Source organism: Nycticebus coucang, chromosome 1, assembly GCF_027406575.1.
Source record: "Nycticebus coucang isolate mNycCou1 chromosome 1, mNycCou1.pri, whole genome shotgun sequence".
In the NCBI taxonomy this organism is placed as follows: domain Eukaryota; kingdom Metazoa; phylum Chordata; class Mammalia; order Primates; family Lorisidae; genus Nycticebus; species Nycticebus coucang.
The window spans coordinates 190,117,270-190,134,673 of NC_069780.1; the positions used below are offsets into that span (position 1 = coordinate 190,117,270).

The following is a 17,404-nucleotide window of genomic DNA, read 5'->3' on the forward strand; positions in this document are numbered from 1 at the left end:
CAGTAATTACACTAACTATAAATTTTCTATATACTCCACACAAAAGGCAGATATTATCGTGTTTAGTACAATAATAAGACTCATGATTTATACTGTTCTATAAGTAAACAGCTTTCAAAGTACAGACACAGATAGGCTAAAAATTAATAGGTATACCATGACAACAGTTATGAAAAGAAAACTATAGCAGTATCAGACAAATTTTAGATTTGAGAAAACAAAAATTACCAGGAAGAGAGAAGGCTGTTTCATAGTGAAAAAAAGGTCTGTTCATCAAAAGAATATAATGACCCTATATGTTGGCCCAGTGCTGTGCCTCACACCTGTAATCCCAGCAGTCTGGAGGCTGAGGTAGGAGGATGCCTTGAGCTCAGGAGTTCAAGATCAGCCTAAACAGGATTGAGACCCTGTATCTACTATAAATAAAAAAATTAGCCATGTTTCAGGGTAATGTCTGTAGTCACAGCTACTCTGGAGGTTGAGGCAGGAGAACCGAAGAGTCTGAATTGCTGTGAGCTAGGCTGACAACAAGGCACTCAAGCCTGAGTAAGAGTGAGACACAGTCTCAAAAAAAAAAAAAAAAAAATTCTTCTAGTGCGCATGCCCTTATGGTAAAATGATCTTTTGCTTTGGGGAAGATACCTAGTAATGGGATTATGGGATCAAATGGAAGGTCTACTTTCAGTTCTTGGAGAGATCTGTTTTCCATAAGCATTGTGCTAACTTGCAGTGCCACCAACATAAACGCCATTCCAACAGGAACAAGATGATACCCGTGGTTTTAATTTCCATTTGCCTGATGATTAGCTTGCAAAACCGACACATTAAGAATCAGAAGAACCATGGCATTTATGGTGGAAGGGAAACCTCAGGTGTGTAGAGCTTGGCTGCCTGAATGTACAGAGGACGATGGGGCTTATTGAGATGGTGTGACTTGTGGAGACGGTAGGAGAACGAGGGACTTGTCAGGGGTGTGGGAGCCAGCCTTGGAACCAGTCCCTGACTTTCACAGCCAGAGACGTCTCTATAGCAATAAGCTCAAGTACACACATTCCCAGGCATCCTGATGGAAGACCCCAGGAAGCCGATGCCTGCAATCTGCCCTGCAGCATTTCAAACAGTATTTATCGCAATTCATTTTTCAATACTCACACCAGTGATCTAGCCTAATAGGTCCCCTCCCCAAATTGACCCCCAGTTTCACAGAAAATTCCTCCAAGCAAAGCTGCTTCCCAGGTATGTGCTGAATAAAACTGTTGAGAATGGGCACAGGATGAGGGAGCCCTGGAGGTTTATGCAGGCACTTGTTACAGAAATCTGGTTCCTAAATTATTCTCACATGTGCTGGTTCAAAGCAAACGTTACACTATACGGCTATCATTTTCAATTTCATTGCCTTCAGGGCTAAATTCTAAAAGGTAAGGAAATAGACGCTGCTTGTATTAACGTAAATTGAAGGAGACCTTCCAATACTTCTCCATTTTTCCGCTGGCTCCCTTTGCAGAGCTGCCTGCTCTGTGCTCCTCTCCATTTACGTCTTCTTCCATCTCTTAGCAATTATTTTCCGTGCTTGGAGGCTGGCCTTTCATTCCACTGGGATCCCGAGAGCTGCAGGGTATTCATTAGGGAGGAAAGGGCCTCTGCCTTCCTGCACAGGGCCTTGTTTGCTGAGACCTCCCTAGAGGCGCACCCGTCTTTCCCTTTACTGAGAGAACCTGTCACTGCCTTCCTCCTGCTGGCCTTAGGGTGGGGCCCTGTCACCTTAATTGCTTCCACCTGATCTTCCCACAGACCCAGGCTCTTTGGCTTGATGTCTCACAGCTGCCTGAGTGCTGTTCTGTCACTGGGAAAGCTGCCTTTGACTTCTGAGTTAAAGCTCCATGTGGACGGGGACTCCTGTGATGTGACCTCTACTCCTACCACCGGTCTGACAGACAGGAGAAATACCTGTCAGTGGTTGTTAATGATGAGGAAACAAGTTGGTATCCCTTGCTGCTGGACACACCTTTCCTTCAATCATTCTGTTGCTCAGCAAACACTTTTAGATAACCCACAGTGTGCTATTCACAGGGTCTGCAAAGATGGAGGGATGTGGTCCAGGTCAGAAAGGAACTCAGAGCTCTGAGAGGTGAACTCCTATGGATAACGTCAATGCCTCAGGGTCACACAGTACTAAGTTGGTGACAAGATGCAGTGACAATATCAGTCAAGGACCTAAAGAGCTACAATCCAGCACCAGGCAGCCTCTTCCGAGCTGAGTTTTGAGGAACAGAAGTTAGACAAATAGACAAACAGGGATGGAGAACAGTGGGTCATTCCAAACCTTGGGCACACCCTTTAAAAGGCACAGAAGCCTGAAACACAGCTTCTTTTTCAGTACAGACAGGTGGTTTTACATCGCTGAAGTCTCAACAAACTGAGACTTGGGTGTGTTGGCAGAAGTAACCGGAAAGACAGGCAGGGACATTCATTCTCCATACATCCACGTGGTAACTTTTCTGGTTATTTAACAATTTATTATCTAATTATTTAGCAACTGATATAACTGTCTCCCACACTGGACTGTGCATTCTTTTGAAAACAGAAAGGAATAGGTTTGTAGCAGGGAGTCAATAAGATGAATGGTCGGATGGATAATAGATGGACAAATAGATGATGCATGACAGATGATAGATGGATGGATGGATGGAGGATCCTAAAAGCAGAGAAAATAAATAACATATACAGAAGCTCCACCTAACAACAGACTTCTCAACAAAATCCATACAGACCACGACTAAGTGGATTTGTTAGAAATTTCCTTGTTGTCTCTGTGGTTTTCCTACAGATTTTTACTGCAGTAGAAGCAGTGAACAATACTTGTTTTATGCAATTTGCTGAGTTCTCTTTTATGGTCTAGTTCATGTTGATCTTTGTAAATGTTTCGGCTGTATCTGCAATCAACACGGCTGCCCACTTTGCCACATGCAGCACACGCATCATCTAGTTGGCCAATTGTGAAATCCAAATTCTCTTATTTTTTACCTGATAGTTTATGCCTAGATTTATCAGTATACCAGTATCACAGTGCTTATAGTTTAGTTTAGCATAGTTCACAGACGCTTTAAGTGTGTCACAGAAAGGAACCTTCTAGGTGTGGTGAGCATTCAAATCAGGAAAATGGTATTACAGAGCCAGCTGCAAACTTTTCTGTTCAATTTTATCACTGAACATTAAGAATGTTACTAACAAGTGCAATAGTGTCTTATCAGAACAACAGGTTAGAAGAGATCCCTCACCATTAACACCGGTGGTATTCCAGATGTGAAATCTGCATACTTCAGACTGTTCCCTGTCCCGACATAAACAATGTAAACACTAGCAAGGCCCTGGGGTGGGGTCTGAGGCTTAATCCTAAAATCCCATTGCCCAGCCCCTGGGTTGGAGGATGGTTTGTGGTGATCACAGGAACAAAACTTTGCCCCCAGACTAGTCACAACTATCTTGAAAAACCTGTTGTGAAAGATGTGACTGGATCACCTAGAGACAGAGCTAGCTGGAACTTCACTAAGCTTACATAATTGGTTGTTAAAACTGTTTTGTGCCTGATTACTAATGAATTATTTAATAAGGCTGAGGGACTTAGCTCATCAATATCTAAAACTTACTAATAGTACCTAGAAATAATAATGAAATAAATACATCAAATGCAGAGTGGAATTTCAAAACATATTTCTCATTTCCAGCATCATAAAAACAAATCCCTTTGTAGAGTATTACTTTAAAATATTTTTTATCAGAAATACAGTTTTGGCAATAAATAAACATTTGGTAACTATACAGACATGTAACAGATATACTTTACATGTGTAATTTAAGAATATTCTTTGTGGGTATATTCATATAAAATGATAAATTATTTTTCAAAAACTGCCAGCAGAATTTTGTAAGAGTTAATCTACCCCACCAATTTTAGTTTCCCTGCCCTGTATCAGGAAGCCTTAGTGTGTAGAGGGAGAGCGCCTGGGAACTGGTTACGGGTTCTGTGAAGTTCTCTGGGAAGTAACAGAGGCCATGGGAAGCCTCCAAGCAGCGGGGCCGTCTGGGCAGGCTCACAGGCACAGGCAGGGAGCAGAGGGCTGATGGGCAACAACATCGCACCTCCTCCAAGAAAAATGTAAAGTTTCAGCTTCAGTAAAATTGTCTTACAGTATTTTCAGGCAAGAAAGCTTAAGCTTAAATGTCTTCCTTTAATTTCCAGTTTATGACCAAATATCCTGAAGATACCGTTTTTCTTCTTTTAAAGTAGCCAATGTTTTCATTGCTTCTAGTTTTTCAACTCCAACCTCTCTGCTTATTATTTCCACAAGGGCATCATTTACATCCTTGGCCATATTCTTAGCATCTCTAGAAAAGAAGATTACAGCGTTATCACTTATAGAACAGTAATTTTAATTCTTCAGACTCCAGGCCCAGGCCTTCACCCACAGTGACCAATTCTACAAGGCAAAGCTGACCACACTGTCAACATCCTCCACATGCTTCCAGGTCCTGGGAGCAGCCTGCAGTCTGCTCAGACTTTGAGAAGTACCTGAGGGCCCACACGTCTGGCCCATGCTCACCTGTCAGCTGGCCTCTCCCATCCCCTGCCCTCCACACTAAGGCACTGACTGACTTGTGCTCCTGAAGGGAACGAGCTCTCTCCCTTCTAGGCCTACTCTACACATACGCGCGTTAGTAACTGTAGCCTCTCCTGAGTAATTTAGCACGTGCTGGGCCCATTTCTGAGAGCTTTTATGTGTCTTAACTCTTTACTTACCAGATGGGGGAGATGTCCCCACTCTTTGCCCCATGCCACTCCCTACAGAAAGAAGCTTCCTGCAGAATACTTCCGGCTTCCCACGGGGGAGTAAGCTGAGGGCAGGTGTGTGGGAGCGCACTTAATTTATCCTCACATCTCGCATCACCTGAACATGCCCAACCCCTCACATGAAGTGTGGCAGGATTCTAACATCTTAGGAACTGAGCCTATCTTGGATTTTCCCAGTGAAATTTCTGGAGGTGTACACAGTGGCCACCTGACCTTTCCCAACAGCTCTACCCTCCACCACTCCCAGGGAACTTCTACGCTTCTACCCCACGGCCTGTCTCCAGGTCACCAGTGGCCACCACGTCACCAAACTCCCTGTCACCCTGACTCATCCGCAGCACAGGCCTGTGCCCTGAGGCACTGCCCCCTGCCCAGAACAGGTCTGCTCCGTCTTTAGAGGCCGTGCCCTTTGTGCCTACATCCCGTGTACTCATCAGGGTTCAACTGCTCCAAGGTTGCACTCTGAACCCTTGTCTCTGACCACTGCTATTAATGGTTCGAGTCCACTGCACAGACGTGAAAAAGTAAAGCACCAGTGATTGGAACAGCTATTTTGGGGAAAATATTTTAAGAGACTGGGTGTTTAAGATACTCTGCAAGTTCACAATTACCACAAATAATCTGTACAATTAACTCTGCCTCTACTAGTTAGAGGTATGTTTCAAAAACTTCATCCTTTATTTGACAACTGTCGTCTATGAACCCAGATAAAGATCAAATAATTCATTAAAAGTAAATGAGAATGTAAGCCAACACAATTTCTAGAATGCCTGCCCTTTATCAATCTAAAGTAGTGCTTTTAAACTAAGAGTCAAGATCTGCTAATAGATCATGAAATCAACTGTGAAGATGAAGCCAGCTTTTTAAAAAGTTAAACAGTAAAATAAAGCAGAAGAAAAATGATCGGAATGTGTCATAAGAAGTTAAAAATACAAGCCCCATTTCATGAAATTTATTTTCATTGTATCTATATATGTTCTGGGTCAGTATTTATGCACAGTCGATGCTGCCGTTGTCTTACGCGCTGCGGTTAAGAAAAAAAAAAAGAACCTGACTTTATGACTTAAAGAATGTGTTAACTGCTAGGAATGTGTTAGGATGAGAATAAACTTCTTACTTCAAAACTTCTTTTTAATTTGCAAACATTTTTTTTACTTCCTTTAAAACAAGCAAATAAACTATTATATTTTCTATGGCCACTGTGGGTTTCTTACTAAGATCAAACTTAGTAAGAATGCTCCTGGGTTTACATCAACTTAACATCACAGGTGTACATGGAAGAAAAACGACCCTTATACAATCTCAGAATCAAAAACCAAACTTTTTTTTCCTTAGCTAGTTCAATGACACAAATCACTGATTCTTATATACAACAAAATCCTGAGATTTCAAGTTAAATAATTAACATCATAAAGAAAATTTTTAAAGACTAAAAACAGGTATTTAAAACACTACAAACCATTCCCAATGCAAGAATTTTCAATCAGTACTTTGCTGATAATGACAACTTCTTGGCTATTAAATATGTATTACAATCATTGTAGAACTTGTATATTTACTCCTGTACTTAAGAATCAAACATACCATTGCTATATATTTACATTAGTGTCCCACCGCATCCTTTGTTTCTTTTATAAACGTCAAACTGCCCTCTCTGTCAGGCATTTAAGCCTGATGATCACTCACCCACACACGTAGATATAACCACTCTCATGAAGAAGGAGTCTTGCCACCTGTTTGCCATGGAGTTGGAGGTTGTCTTGCACATACTTTGCTGGGGCTTCCTCCTCCCCCACATGAGCATCTCTCGAGAAGGAAACCTTCAGGTGTGTCAAAATCCCAAGGTTAAGGAAATGTCTGAGCTCTTCTCTGAAATATAATATGTAATAGGTTAGTGGAAGATTGTGCTTTAAAGTTGAAAGTCTCAGCCTTAGAACTGTATACTCAGCGGCTAAGTATTACAACACTAGAACTACATAGTACCTGAAGAGATAATCTCTATCCTGGTGTCTGCAGCCAAAAAACAACCACATTGCTCCAAAATTCCCATCTGGGTGTTGTTCTTGGAGTTTCTCTCTAAGTGAAAAGGAAAGTTTAGATGTACGACATAAAGAACATGTAAAACTAATCTCTTTCAAACACAGGTAAGTTTGTAAAATCCACCTTCTCAGTCACCAAAAGGTCACTCACTTAATTAACGTTTTATCCCCACAGGCCATCACGGCCACTCCACCAGACACCAGCTAAGCAACCATGTCTAGAAGTCCCAGTCATCCACGAGCTAAGTATGCCACACAGTGACAACCGCGATTCAAATATCACACTGTGACACTTAGACCGATTTCTACATGGAATGATATTAGTAACAATTTTATAAATAAAGCCTCTCTTTACATTGGGGAAGTGGTACAGGGCTATACAAGACAGAATATGTAAGAAGTGTTTATGAAAAGAACACACCAGTCAGACACAGAGCATGTCTGTCATTACACCTTTGTTTTCTTTTTTTTTTTTTTTTTTTTTTTTTTTGTAGAGACAGAGTCTCACTTTATGGCCCTCGGTGGAGTGCCGTGGCCTCACACAGCTCACAGCAACCTCCAACTCCTGGGCTTAAGCGATTCTCTTACCTCAGCCTCCCGAGTAGCTGGGACTACAGGCGCCCGCCACAACACCCGGCTATTTTTGGTTGCAGTTTGGCCGGGGCTGGGTTTGAACCCGCCACCCTCGGTATATGGGGCCGGCGCCTTACCGACTGAGCCACAGGCGCCGCCCGACACCTTTGTTTTCTTAATAAAAAACTAAAACAGATATTCTATCTTGGAGGCGGAGCAAGATGGCAGCCGAGTAACAGCTTCCTTGCATCTGGGCACCGTGAGTCTGGGGAGATAGGACTCCAGGCAGCTCTGGCTGGTGGGAACTGCCTATCATAACTCCTATGAAAATACAGGGAGTCAGCGAGAGACTTCTGGACCCCAAGAGGAGGACTAAAACAGTGGAAAGCCGTCCACAGGCATAAGAACTTAAAGAGCAAGAGGAAGTGAAAGGAAAATTAGGGCAAGGAAACAGATAAAAGAAATCACTCATGAGGAAGAATCAGCAGAAAACTCCAGGCAACATGAAGAACCAGTCTAGAACAACCCCTCCAAGGGACCATGAGGTAGCTACTGCAGAGGATTCCACCAGTATAGAAATGTTAGGAATGACAGAAAGGGAATTTAGAATACACATGTTGAAAACAATGAAAGAAATGATGGACACAATGAAGGAAATTGCTAATAAAGTGGAAAATAACCAAAAGGAAATCCAAAAACAGAATCAAATAAGAGATGAACGATATGAAGAATATAAAAAGGATATAGCAGACCTGAAGGAACTGAAACAGTCAATTAGGGAACTTAAAGATACAATGGAAAGTATCAGCAACAGGTTAGACCGTGCAGAAGAAAGAATTTCAGAGGTAGAAGACAAAGTTCTTGAGATAACTCAGACAGTAAAAGAGGCAGAAAAGAAGAGAGAGAAAGCAGAACGTTCACTGTCAGAATTATGGGACTTTATGAAGCGTTCCAACATACGAGTTATAGGAATTCCAGAAGGGGAAGAAGAATGCCCCAGAGGAATGGAAGCCATACTAGAGAATATTATAAAAGAAAATTTCCCAAACATCACCAAAGAGTCTGACACACTGCTTTCAGAGGGATATCAGACCCCAGGTCGCCTCAACTCTAACCGAGCTTCTCCAAGACACATTGTGATGAACCTGTCCAAAGTCAAGACAAAAGAAAAGATTCTGCAAGCTGCCAGGAGTAAGCGCCAGTTGACCTACAGGGGCAAATCCATCAGAGTTACCGCAGACTTCTCTAATGAAACTTTCCAAGCAAGAAGACAATGGTCATCTACCTTTAATCTACTTAAACAGAACAATTTTCAGCCCAGAATTCTGTACCCTGCTAAGCTAAGCTTCAGAATTGACGGAGAAATCAAATCATTTACGGATATACAAACATTGAGGAAATTCGCCACAACAAGACCAGCTCTACAGGAAATACTTCAACCTGTTCTGCACACTGACCACCACAATGGATCAGCAGCAAAGTAAGAACTCAGAAATCAAAGGACAAAACCTAACCTCCACACTGATGCAAAAGATAAAATTAAGCAATGGACTCTCACCAAATAAGACGAATAGAATACTACCACACTTATCAATTATCTCAATAAATGTTAATGGCTTGAATTCCCCACTGAAGAGACATAGATTGGCTGACTGGATTAAAAAACACAAGCCATCCATTTGCTGTCTGCAAGAAACACACCTGGCCTCAAAAGACAAATTAAAGCTCCGAGTCAAGGGTTGGAAGACAATTTTTCAGGCAAACGGAATTCAGAAGAAAAGAGGAGTTGCAATCTTATTTTCAGATACATGTGGATTTAAAGCAACTAAAGTCAAAAAAGACAAAGATGGTCACTTTATATTGGTCAAGGGAAAACTACAACAAGAAGACATTTCAATTCTAAATATTTATGCACCCAATTTAAATGCTCCCAGATTCCTGAAGCAGACCTTACTCAGTCTGAGCAATATGATATCTGATAATACCATCATAACAGGGGACTTTAACACACCTCTTACAGAGCTGGACAGATCCTCTAAACAGAAATTAAACAAAGATGTAAGAGATTTAAATGAGACCCTAGAACAACTATGCTTGATAGATGCATATAGAACACTCCACCCCAAAGATAAAGAATATACATTCTTCTCATCACCCCATGGAACATTCTCCAAAATTGATCATATCCTGGGACACAAAACAAATATCAACAGAATCAGAAGAATTGAAATTTTACCTTGTATCTTTTCAGACCGTAAGGCACTAAAGGTGGAACTCAACTCTAACAAAAATGCTCAAGCCCACCCAAAGGCATGGAAATTAAACAATCTTCTGTTGAATAACAGATGGGTGAAGGAAGAAATAAAACAGGAAATCATTAACTTCCTTGAGCATAACAACAATGAAGACACAAGCTACCAAAACCTGTGGGATACTGCAAAAGCAGTTTTGAGAGGAAAATTCATCGCTTTAGATGCCTACATTCGAAAAACAGAAAGAGAGCACATCAACAATCTCACAAGAGATCTTATGGAATTGGAAAAAGAAGAACAATCTAAGCCTAAACTCAGTAGAAGAAAAGAAATATCCAAAATCAAATCAGAGATCAATGAAATTGAAAACAAAAGAATCATTCAGAAAATTAATGAAACAAGGAGTTGGTTTTTTGAAAAAATAAATAAAATAGATAAACCATTAGCCAGACTAACTAGAAATAGAAAAGTAAAATCTCTAATAACCTCAATCAGAAACGATAAAGGGGAAATAACAACTGATCCCACAGAGATACAAGAGATCATCTCTGAATACTACCAGAAACTCTATGCCCAGAAATTTGACAATGTGAAGGAAATGGATCAATATCTGGAATCACACCCTCTCCCTAGACTTAGCCAGGAAGAAATAGACCTCCTGAACAGACCAATTTCAAGCACTGAGATCAAAGAAACAATAAAAAAGCTTCCAACTAAAAAATGCCCTGGTCCAGATGGCTTCACTCCAGAATTCTATCAAACCTTCAAGGAAGAGCTTATTCCTGTACTGCAGAAATTATTCCAAAAAACTGAGGAAGAAGGAATCTTCCCCAACACATTCTATGAAGCAAACATCACCCTGATACCAAAACCAGGAAAAGACCCAAACAAAAAGGAGAATTTCAGACCAATCTCACTCATGAACATAGACGCAAAAATTCTCAACAAAATCCTAGCCAATAGATTACAGCTTATCATCAAAAAAGTCATTCATCATGATCAAGTAGGCTTCATCCCAGGGATGCAAGGCTGGTTTAACATACGCAAGTCTATAAACGTTATCCACCATATTAACAGAGGCAAAAATAAGGATCACATGATCCTCTCAATAGATGCAGAAAAAGCATTTGATAAAATCCAGCATCCTTTTCTAATTAGAACTCTGAAGAGTATAGGCATAGGTGGCACATTTCTAAAACTGATTGAAGCTATCTATGACAAACCCACAGCCAATATTTTACTGAATGGAGTAAAACTGAAAGCTTTTCCTCTTAGAACTGGAACCAGACAAGGTTGTCCTCTGTCACCTTTACTATTCAACGTAGTGCTGGAAGTTCTAGCCAATACAATTAGGCAAGACAAGGAAATAAAGGGAATCCAAATGGGAGCAGAGGAGGTCAAACTCCCCCTCTTTGCTGACGACATGATCTTATACTTAGAGAACCCCAAAGACTCAACCACAAGACTCCTGGAAGTCATCAAAAAATACAGTAATGTTTCAGGATATAAAATCAATGTCCACAAGTCAGTAGCCTTTGTATACACCAATAACAGTCAAGATGAGAAGCTAATTAAGGACACAACTCCCTTCACCATAGTTTCAAAGAAAATGAAATACCTAGGAATATACCTAACGAAGGAGGTGAAGGACCTCTATAAAGAAAACTATGAAATCCTCAGAAAGGAAATAGCAGAGGATATTAACAAATGGAAGAACATACCATGCTCATGGATGGGAAGAATCAACATTGTTAAAATGTCTATACTTCCCAAAGCAATCTACCTATTCAATGCCATTCCTATCAAAGTACCTACATCGTACTTTCAAGATTTGGAAAAAATGATTCTGCGTTTTGTATGGAACCGGAAAAAACCCGTATAGCTAAGGCAGTTCTTAGTAACAAAAATAAAGCTGGGGGCGTCAGCATACCAGATTTTAGTCTGTACTACAAAGCCATAGTGCTCAAGACAGCATGGTACTGGCACAAAAACAGAGACATAGACACTTGGAATCGAATTGAACACCAAGAAATGAAACTAACATCTTACAACCACCTAATCTTTGATAAACCAAACAAGAACTTACCTTGGGGGAAAGACTCCCTATTCAATAAATGGTGTTGGGAGAACTGGATGTCTACATGTAAAAGACTGAAACTGGACCCACACCTTTCCCCACTCACAAAAATTGATTCAAGATGGATAAAGGACTTAAATTTAAGGCATGAAACAATAAAAATCCTCAAAGAAAGCATAGGAAAAACACTGGAAGATATTGGCCTGGGGGAAGACTTCATGAAGAAGACTGCCATGGCAATTGCAACAACATCAAAAATAAACAAATGGGACTTCATTAAACTGAAAAGCTTCTGTACAGCTAAGGACACAATAACCAAAGCAAAGAGACAACCTACACAATGGGAAAGGATATTTGCATATTTTCAATCAGACAAAAGCTTGATAACCAGGATCTATAGAGAACTCAAATTAATCCACATGAAAAAAGCCAACAATCCCTTATATCAATGGGCAAGAGACATGAATAGAACTTTCTCTAAAGATGACAGACGAATGGCTAACAAACATATGAAAAAATGTTCATCATCTCTATATATTAGAGAAATGCAAATCAAAACAACCCTGAGATATCATCTAACCCCAGTGAGAATGGCCCACATCACAAAATCTCAAAACTGCAGATGCTGGCGTGGATGTGGAGAGAAGGGAACACTTTTACACTGCTGGTGGGACTGCAAACTAGTACAACCTTTCTGGAAGGAAGTATGGAGAAACCTCAAAGCACTCAACCTAGACCTCCCATTCGATCCTGCAATCCCATTACTGGGCATCTACCCAGAAGGAAAAAAATCCTTTTATCATAAGGACACTTGTACTAGACTGTTTATGGCAGCTCAATTTACCATTGCCAAAATGTGGAAACAGCCTAAATGCCCACCAACCCAGGAATGGATTAACAAGCTGTGGTATATGTATACCATGGAATACTATTCAGCTATTAAAAAAAATGGAGACTTTACATCCTTCGTATTAACATGGATGGAAGTGGAAGACATTATTCTTAGTAAAGCATCACAAGAATGGAGAAGCATGAATCCTATGTACTCAATCTTGATATGAGGACAATTAATGACAATTAAGTTTATGGGGGGGGAAGCAGAAAGAGGGATGGAGGGAGGAGGGTGGGGCCTTAGTGTGTGTCACACTTTATGGGGGCAAGACATGATTGCAAGAGGGACTTTACCTAACAATTGCAATCAGTGTAACTGACTTATTGTACCCTCAATGAATCCCCAACAATAAAAAAAAAAAAAAAGAAAAAAAAAAAAACTAAAACATCATAAAACAAAACGGCTGTCCAAAGGATGTCCCTGGAGAATAATACCTAAGACTTGTTCCCTATGTCACAAACATGGAAAGAAGTTCTATTCTGATACTAAGTTACACCTGTTCCTGCCATTCTGTTGAAAATTTCTGATGTCTGGGATTTAACTTTGAAACTCTGGGTACAACTGGCTCTCTGTTACTACCAACTTTATCCAATTAAGGAAGAGATGGAAGAGCTATACTTCATAACAGCATAAAAATGTTCCTGAAATTTGTCCCTAACCATATGTGCTATAAACCACAGTGCAGCTGAAAAAAATAAAAACTAAAAGTGCCATAGTAAAAAAGGAAGTGCTAGCACAAAGCAAAACTCTACCACATACTATGTGACAAATTATGTTATGCTATCACACATTTAGTGATTTTTTAAAATAAGAACTTTACAACCAAAATCCAGTTATCCTAAAAACTACTAAACAAACAAAAAAGGATAATATTAAGGGGTACATCTCTCCAAAAGCCAAAAAAAGCACGTACCTATGCTGTAGGAAACCAAGAAAGGGTGCAATGCCCGTCCCCGGGCCCACCATGACGATGGGAGCTGAAGGGTCGTCTGGTAAGTGGAAAGAGTTTGTTGTTCGAGGGGAGATGGGTATCTGGAAGGTTAAACCAACATGGTAAGTACGAAAGAAAACCAAAGCTAGCATATAAACAAGATAATCTCTGCTGAACAATTCAGAAAGTACAAACTCCTGTCAAAAAAGTCCCATTAAACTGAACAGCAGCATTAAATCTTATCAAAACTATGAACACATCCATCACTCCAGAGAAATAAGTTTGTCTTCCAAATTTTTTTCTATCCAAATCAAAAATATTTTTTAAATGACAGGCACAGTATTTTTGAAGTAGAATTTTGAAGTAGAATCCTCTAGGCCAGGGGTCCTCAAACTCCACACGAGGTGGTGTGATTATATTTGTTCCCATTTTGTTTTTTTACTTCAAAATAAGATATGTGCAGAGTGCATAGGAATTTGTTCATAGTTTGTTTTTTTTTTTTAAACTATAGTCCGGCCCTCCAACGGTCTGAGGAACAGTGAACTGGCCCCCTGTTTAAAAAGTTTGAGGACCTCTGCTCTAGGCCATGGCTATGATCTGCATTCTATTAAGCAGACAACCAGTAATACACATGATAGAGAAATACATAGTGCACCCCAAAAATGAAGACATGATTCTTCATGTTTACACATAAAGGGCCAAAGAAGATTAATATGAAGATGGGATTGAAAAAATTTTTAAATGGAAAATGAGACACCATAAAAAGAAAATAAAGAAACACGTCCTAAGATAACTCTACAAATGACACACTGACCTCTTCACTACCAGGATGAAAGACTAAGCTATGATAAAACCTAAAACACTGTTGCTTTATCTTAACCTTCCTTACTGGCAAAGAGGGACAATTTTAAACTGGTCCCTATACAAGTGTTCTTGAATAAGATTTTGCTGAGTGCTGTATTAAAACATAAAGGATGTCACAACTCTACATGTAGATGTGTCAACAATCAATAGTTTGTTACGAAAAAAAAAAAAAGACAAACCTTTTTCTCTTAGGTATTTTAAAAATGAGTTTCCACCATAATTTCTTCTAACAACATGAACTGAGATATCACACACCAGTTATGACAAAAGGGGAGAAAGAGGGACCAAGAAATCTTCCTACTCAAAATTAGAGAATATGAACTTCACCTCTGGGTGTCATTAGAATGCAATGTACAACTGCGCACTTGGGGTGCGCGATTTGGCCTACACATGATACACAGCCGCCTCTCACCACCACCCTGCTGGACTCTTCCCCTCTCCCTAGGCCAATCTACCAGGAATATCGGCAGAAAAGGCCTTTTCTATTCATAAAATAAGAGAGGGAAAAGACTGTATAAAATTCATACTTTTACACATTCAGAAAACATATGGAAGTAAATAATGCTTTCAGCCCTTCCAATAGACATTTTAAAATTCAAGTAGAATGGAGAAGCATGAATCCTATGTACTCAATCTTGATATGAGGACAATTAATGACAATTAAGGTCATGGGGGGGAAGAAGAAAGAGGGATGGAGGGAGGGGGGTGGGGCCTTAGTGTGTGTCACACTTTATGGGGGCAAGACATGATTGCAAGAGGGACTTTACCTAACAATTGTAATCAGTGTAACTGGCTTATTGTACCCTCAATGAATCCCCAACAATAAAAAAAAAAAAATAAACAAATAAAAAAAAAAAAAGCACACACACACAAAAAAAAAAAAATAAATAAAAATAAAATTCAAGTATAGCATAAATTTTCTTTTGAGTAATTTGATGGGGAAAGCACATTGCTTTTTCTTATCAAGCACAGAGAACCATTTGACAAGGAAGGAATCACACAGCACTCTAGTACCTTAGGAGCCAGGGCCTTCCCGCAGTCTTCATGTGACACGCTTGTGCTGGGCTGAAGAAATGAGTCGACCAAGGTGGCCAGCCAGCCTGTGCACACTCCCTTCCGCAAAACCATTGCAGTATTAGCCAAAAACTCCACAACATTAAAAATAAAATGAAGCTTCCCTGGGTGATATAAACTTGAGCTGCAAGACACAGAAGGTGATTTTTGCACTCTGTATTAGGACTAATACACACGGGCCAACCTAACCCTGTTTTATTGTAGTGATGGAGTGTGTCCTTCCAGGCTCTCATATACCTGCCAGCTCCTCAGAGAGAAAAACCTCTAGTATGTACCTAAAACTACTCCCAACCCCCACACTCACACCAGACAAGATTTACACACTTCAGGCCCAAAAGGTCTTTCTATAAAAAACTCACTCACTCTATACTTACAATCTTTTACCATATGAACAACCAGGGATAAATCCTCATGAATTCCCCGTACTGACCCTCTGTCAAGATGATGAAACTGAAGTGACTGAGAAGACTCCAAGGGAAATGCCTTTAAAACGTGTTTCTACAAAAACACATTTCTTTTCACGTTATACTACAGGCTGAATAATGTGAAAGAATGCCTGAGTTAATTTTCATTCCTCTTTCAAACAAACAAAACAGAGCAAGTTCTTGTATTATTATAGGGGGCAAAGGAGAAAGCCAGATGGGGTGAGCAGAGGCTGTGTGAAGAATCAAAACGGGACGAGGGAGTCGGGGCCTGAACCTATAAGCTGGAGCCTACAGATGTTCACGGTGGAACTCCTCTGTCTTCACTGCCCTCCACGGGCACCCCATGAGGGGCTGGGCACCCACGGGGAAGGCAGGCGGCGGAGCGTGACACTCAACGCCCCAGGAGAAGACAGTGCCGGCCCCTGGGGAGCCGAGGAGGAATGGACCCTCTGTGCCCCCTGCACACTCCTTCCCAGGCCTGGCACTGCCTCCACAGATCAGGTCAGCTCTCACTGAAAAGTCACAAACAGTAAGGGTTTGGAGGCATGAGTTTCGTAAGATTTTAGGGAAAAGATATAGTAATATCATGTGAATAAATATTAGTACCTGGCGCATGAATATGGTCTAGGTTGGAGTTTAGGAAGATGTTCTAGGAAAAAAAAAAAAAAACAATTATTAATTCATTGCTACTGAAAATAACCTTATATAAAGGACAAAAATGTTCAAGGCCTAAATTACCTGTCTTACCTACAATGTTCAAAATAACTTACATTGTAGTTTTAAATCATATCATAGAGCACATATAAATTCTTTGTGTCTAAGTAAAATGTTAGTTTTTTCACTCTAATTCCTAAAGTTAAAAATGCATTTCTTACTCTAAAATCAGTATTTCTACCCAAATCCTGTTTTTTTTTTTTTTAACCACAAGCTGAGCACAGATCCATGTATAGGAATCAGAGTCAATTAAGCTTTCATCATGTATGTGAGGTTCTCTGGGGAGAGGGTCTGAAATTGTCAGATTTAAAATAAAGTCATGAGCCCCGAAAGAATAAAGACCACTAACCTTAAGGATTACTGAAATACTAAGGCTTGAAATAAAAACAAGTGTGTATAGTCATTCATAAACCAAATTATCCAGAAACTTGGTGATTTCAAACTATATAGGCATTGTTTCAAAAGCAAGTTAAAAAATCAGTATTTAAATATCTAATTGTATACTAATAAGTTTTGGAACTTTTGTGTTTAATGTATTTTATTTTTAGTAGTGATTTCAGCAGAAAATTAAAAAGATCTATATAAAGTAGCTAGAGTTTTAACAAATATGAAAATATGGTTTAGTAAGGAGCTCAACTTAATATTAAGCTTACCTTAGTTTTCTAAGAAAATTTAAAAATAATTACATTTTGGGGGAGGGAAGAAAGAAGAAAA

The 17,404-nt window shown here is 39.9% G+C and overlaps 1 protein-coding gene across 2 annotated transcripts in view; it reads right to left on the minus strand.

Moving 5' to 3' along the window:
- Window positions 1-3,700: 3,700 nt before the first annotated feature.
- MTRR (5-methyltetrahydrofolate-homocysteine methyltransferase reductase) overlaps window positions 3,701-17,404 on the minus strand; it is a 34,265-nt gene continuing 20,561 nt past the window's right edge. For both annotated transcript variants that reach the window (XM_053593073.1, XM_053593069.1), the window contains 6 exons: window positions 16,583-16,625; window positions 15,492-15,675; window positions 13,596-13,714; window positions 6,833-6,925; window positions 6,536-6,718; window positions 3,701-4,386 (listed from right to left, as the gene is read on the minus strand). In XM_053593073.1, coding sequence (XP_053449048.1) covers window positions 4,242-4,386; window positions 6,536-6,718; window positions 6,833-6,925; window positions 13,596-13,714; window positions 15,492-15,675; window positions 16,583-16,625 — 767 coding nt within the window. In that variant the 3' untranslated portion in view covers window positions 3,701-4,241. The remainder of the gene's footprint in view (window positions 4,387-6,535; window positions 6,719-6,832; window positions 6,926-13,595; window positions 13,715-15,491; window positions 15,676-16,582; window positions 16,626-17,404) is intronic.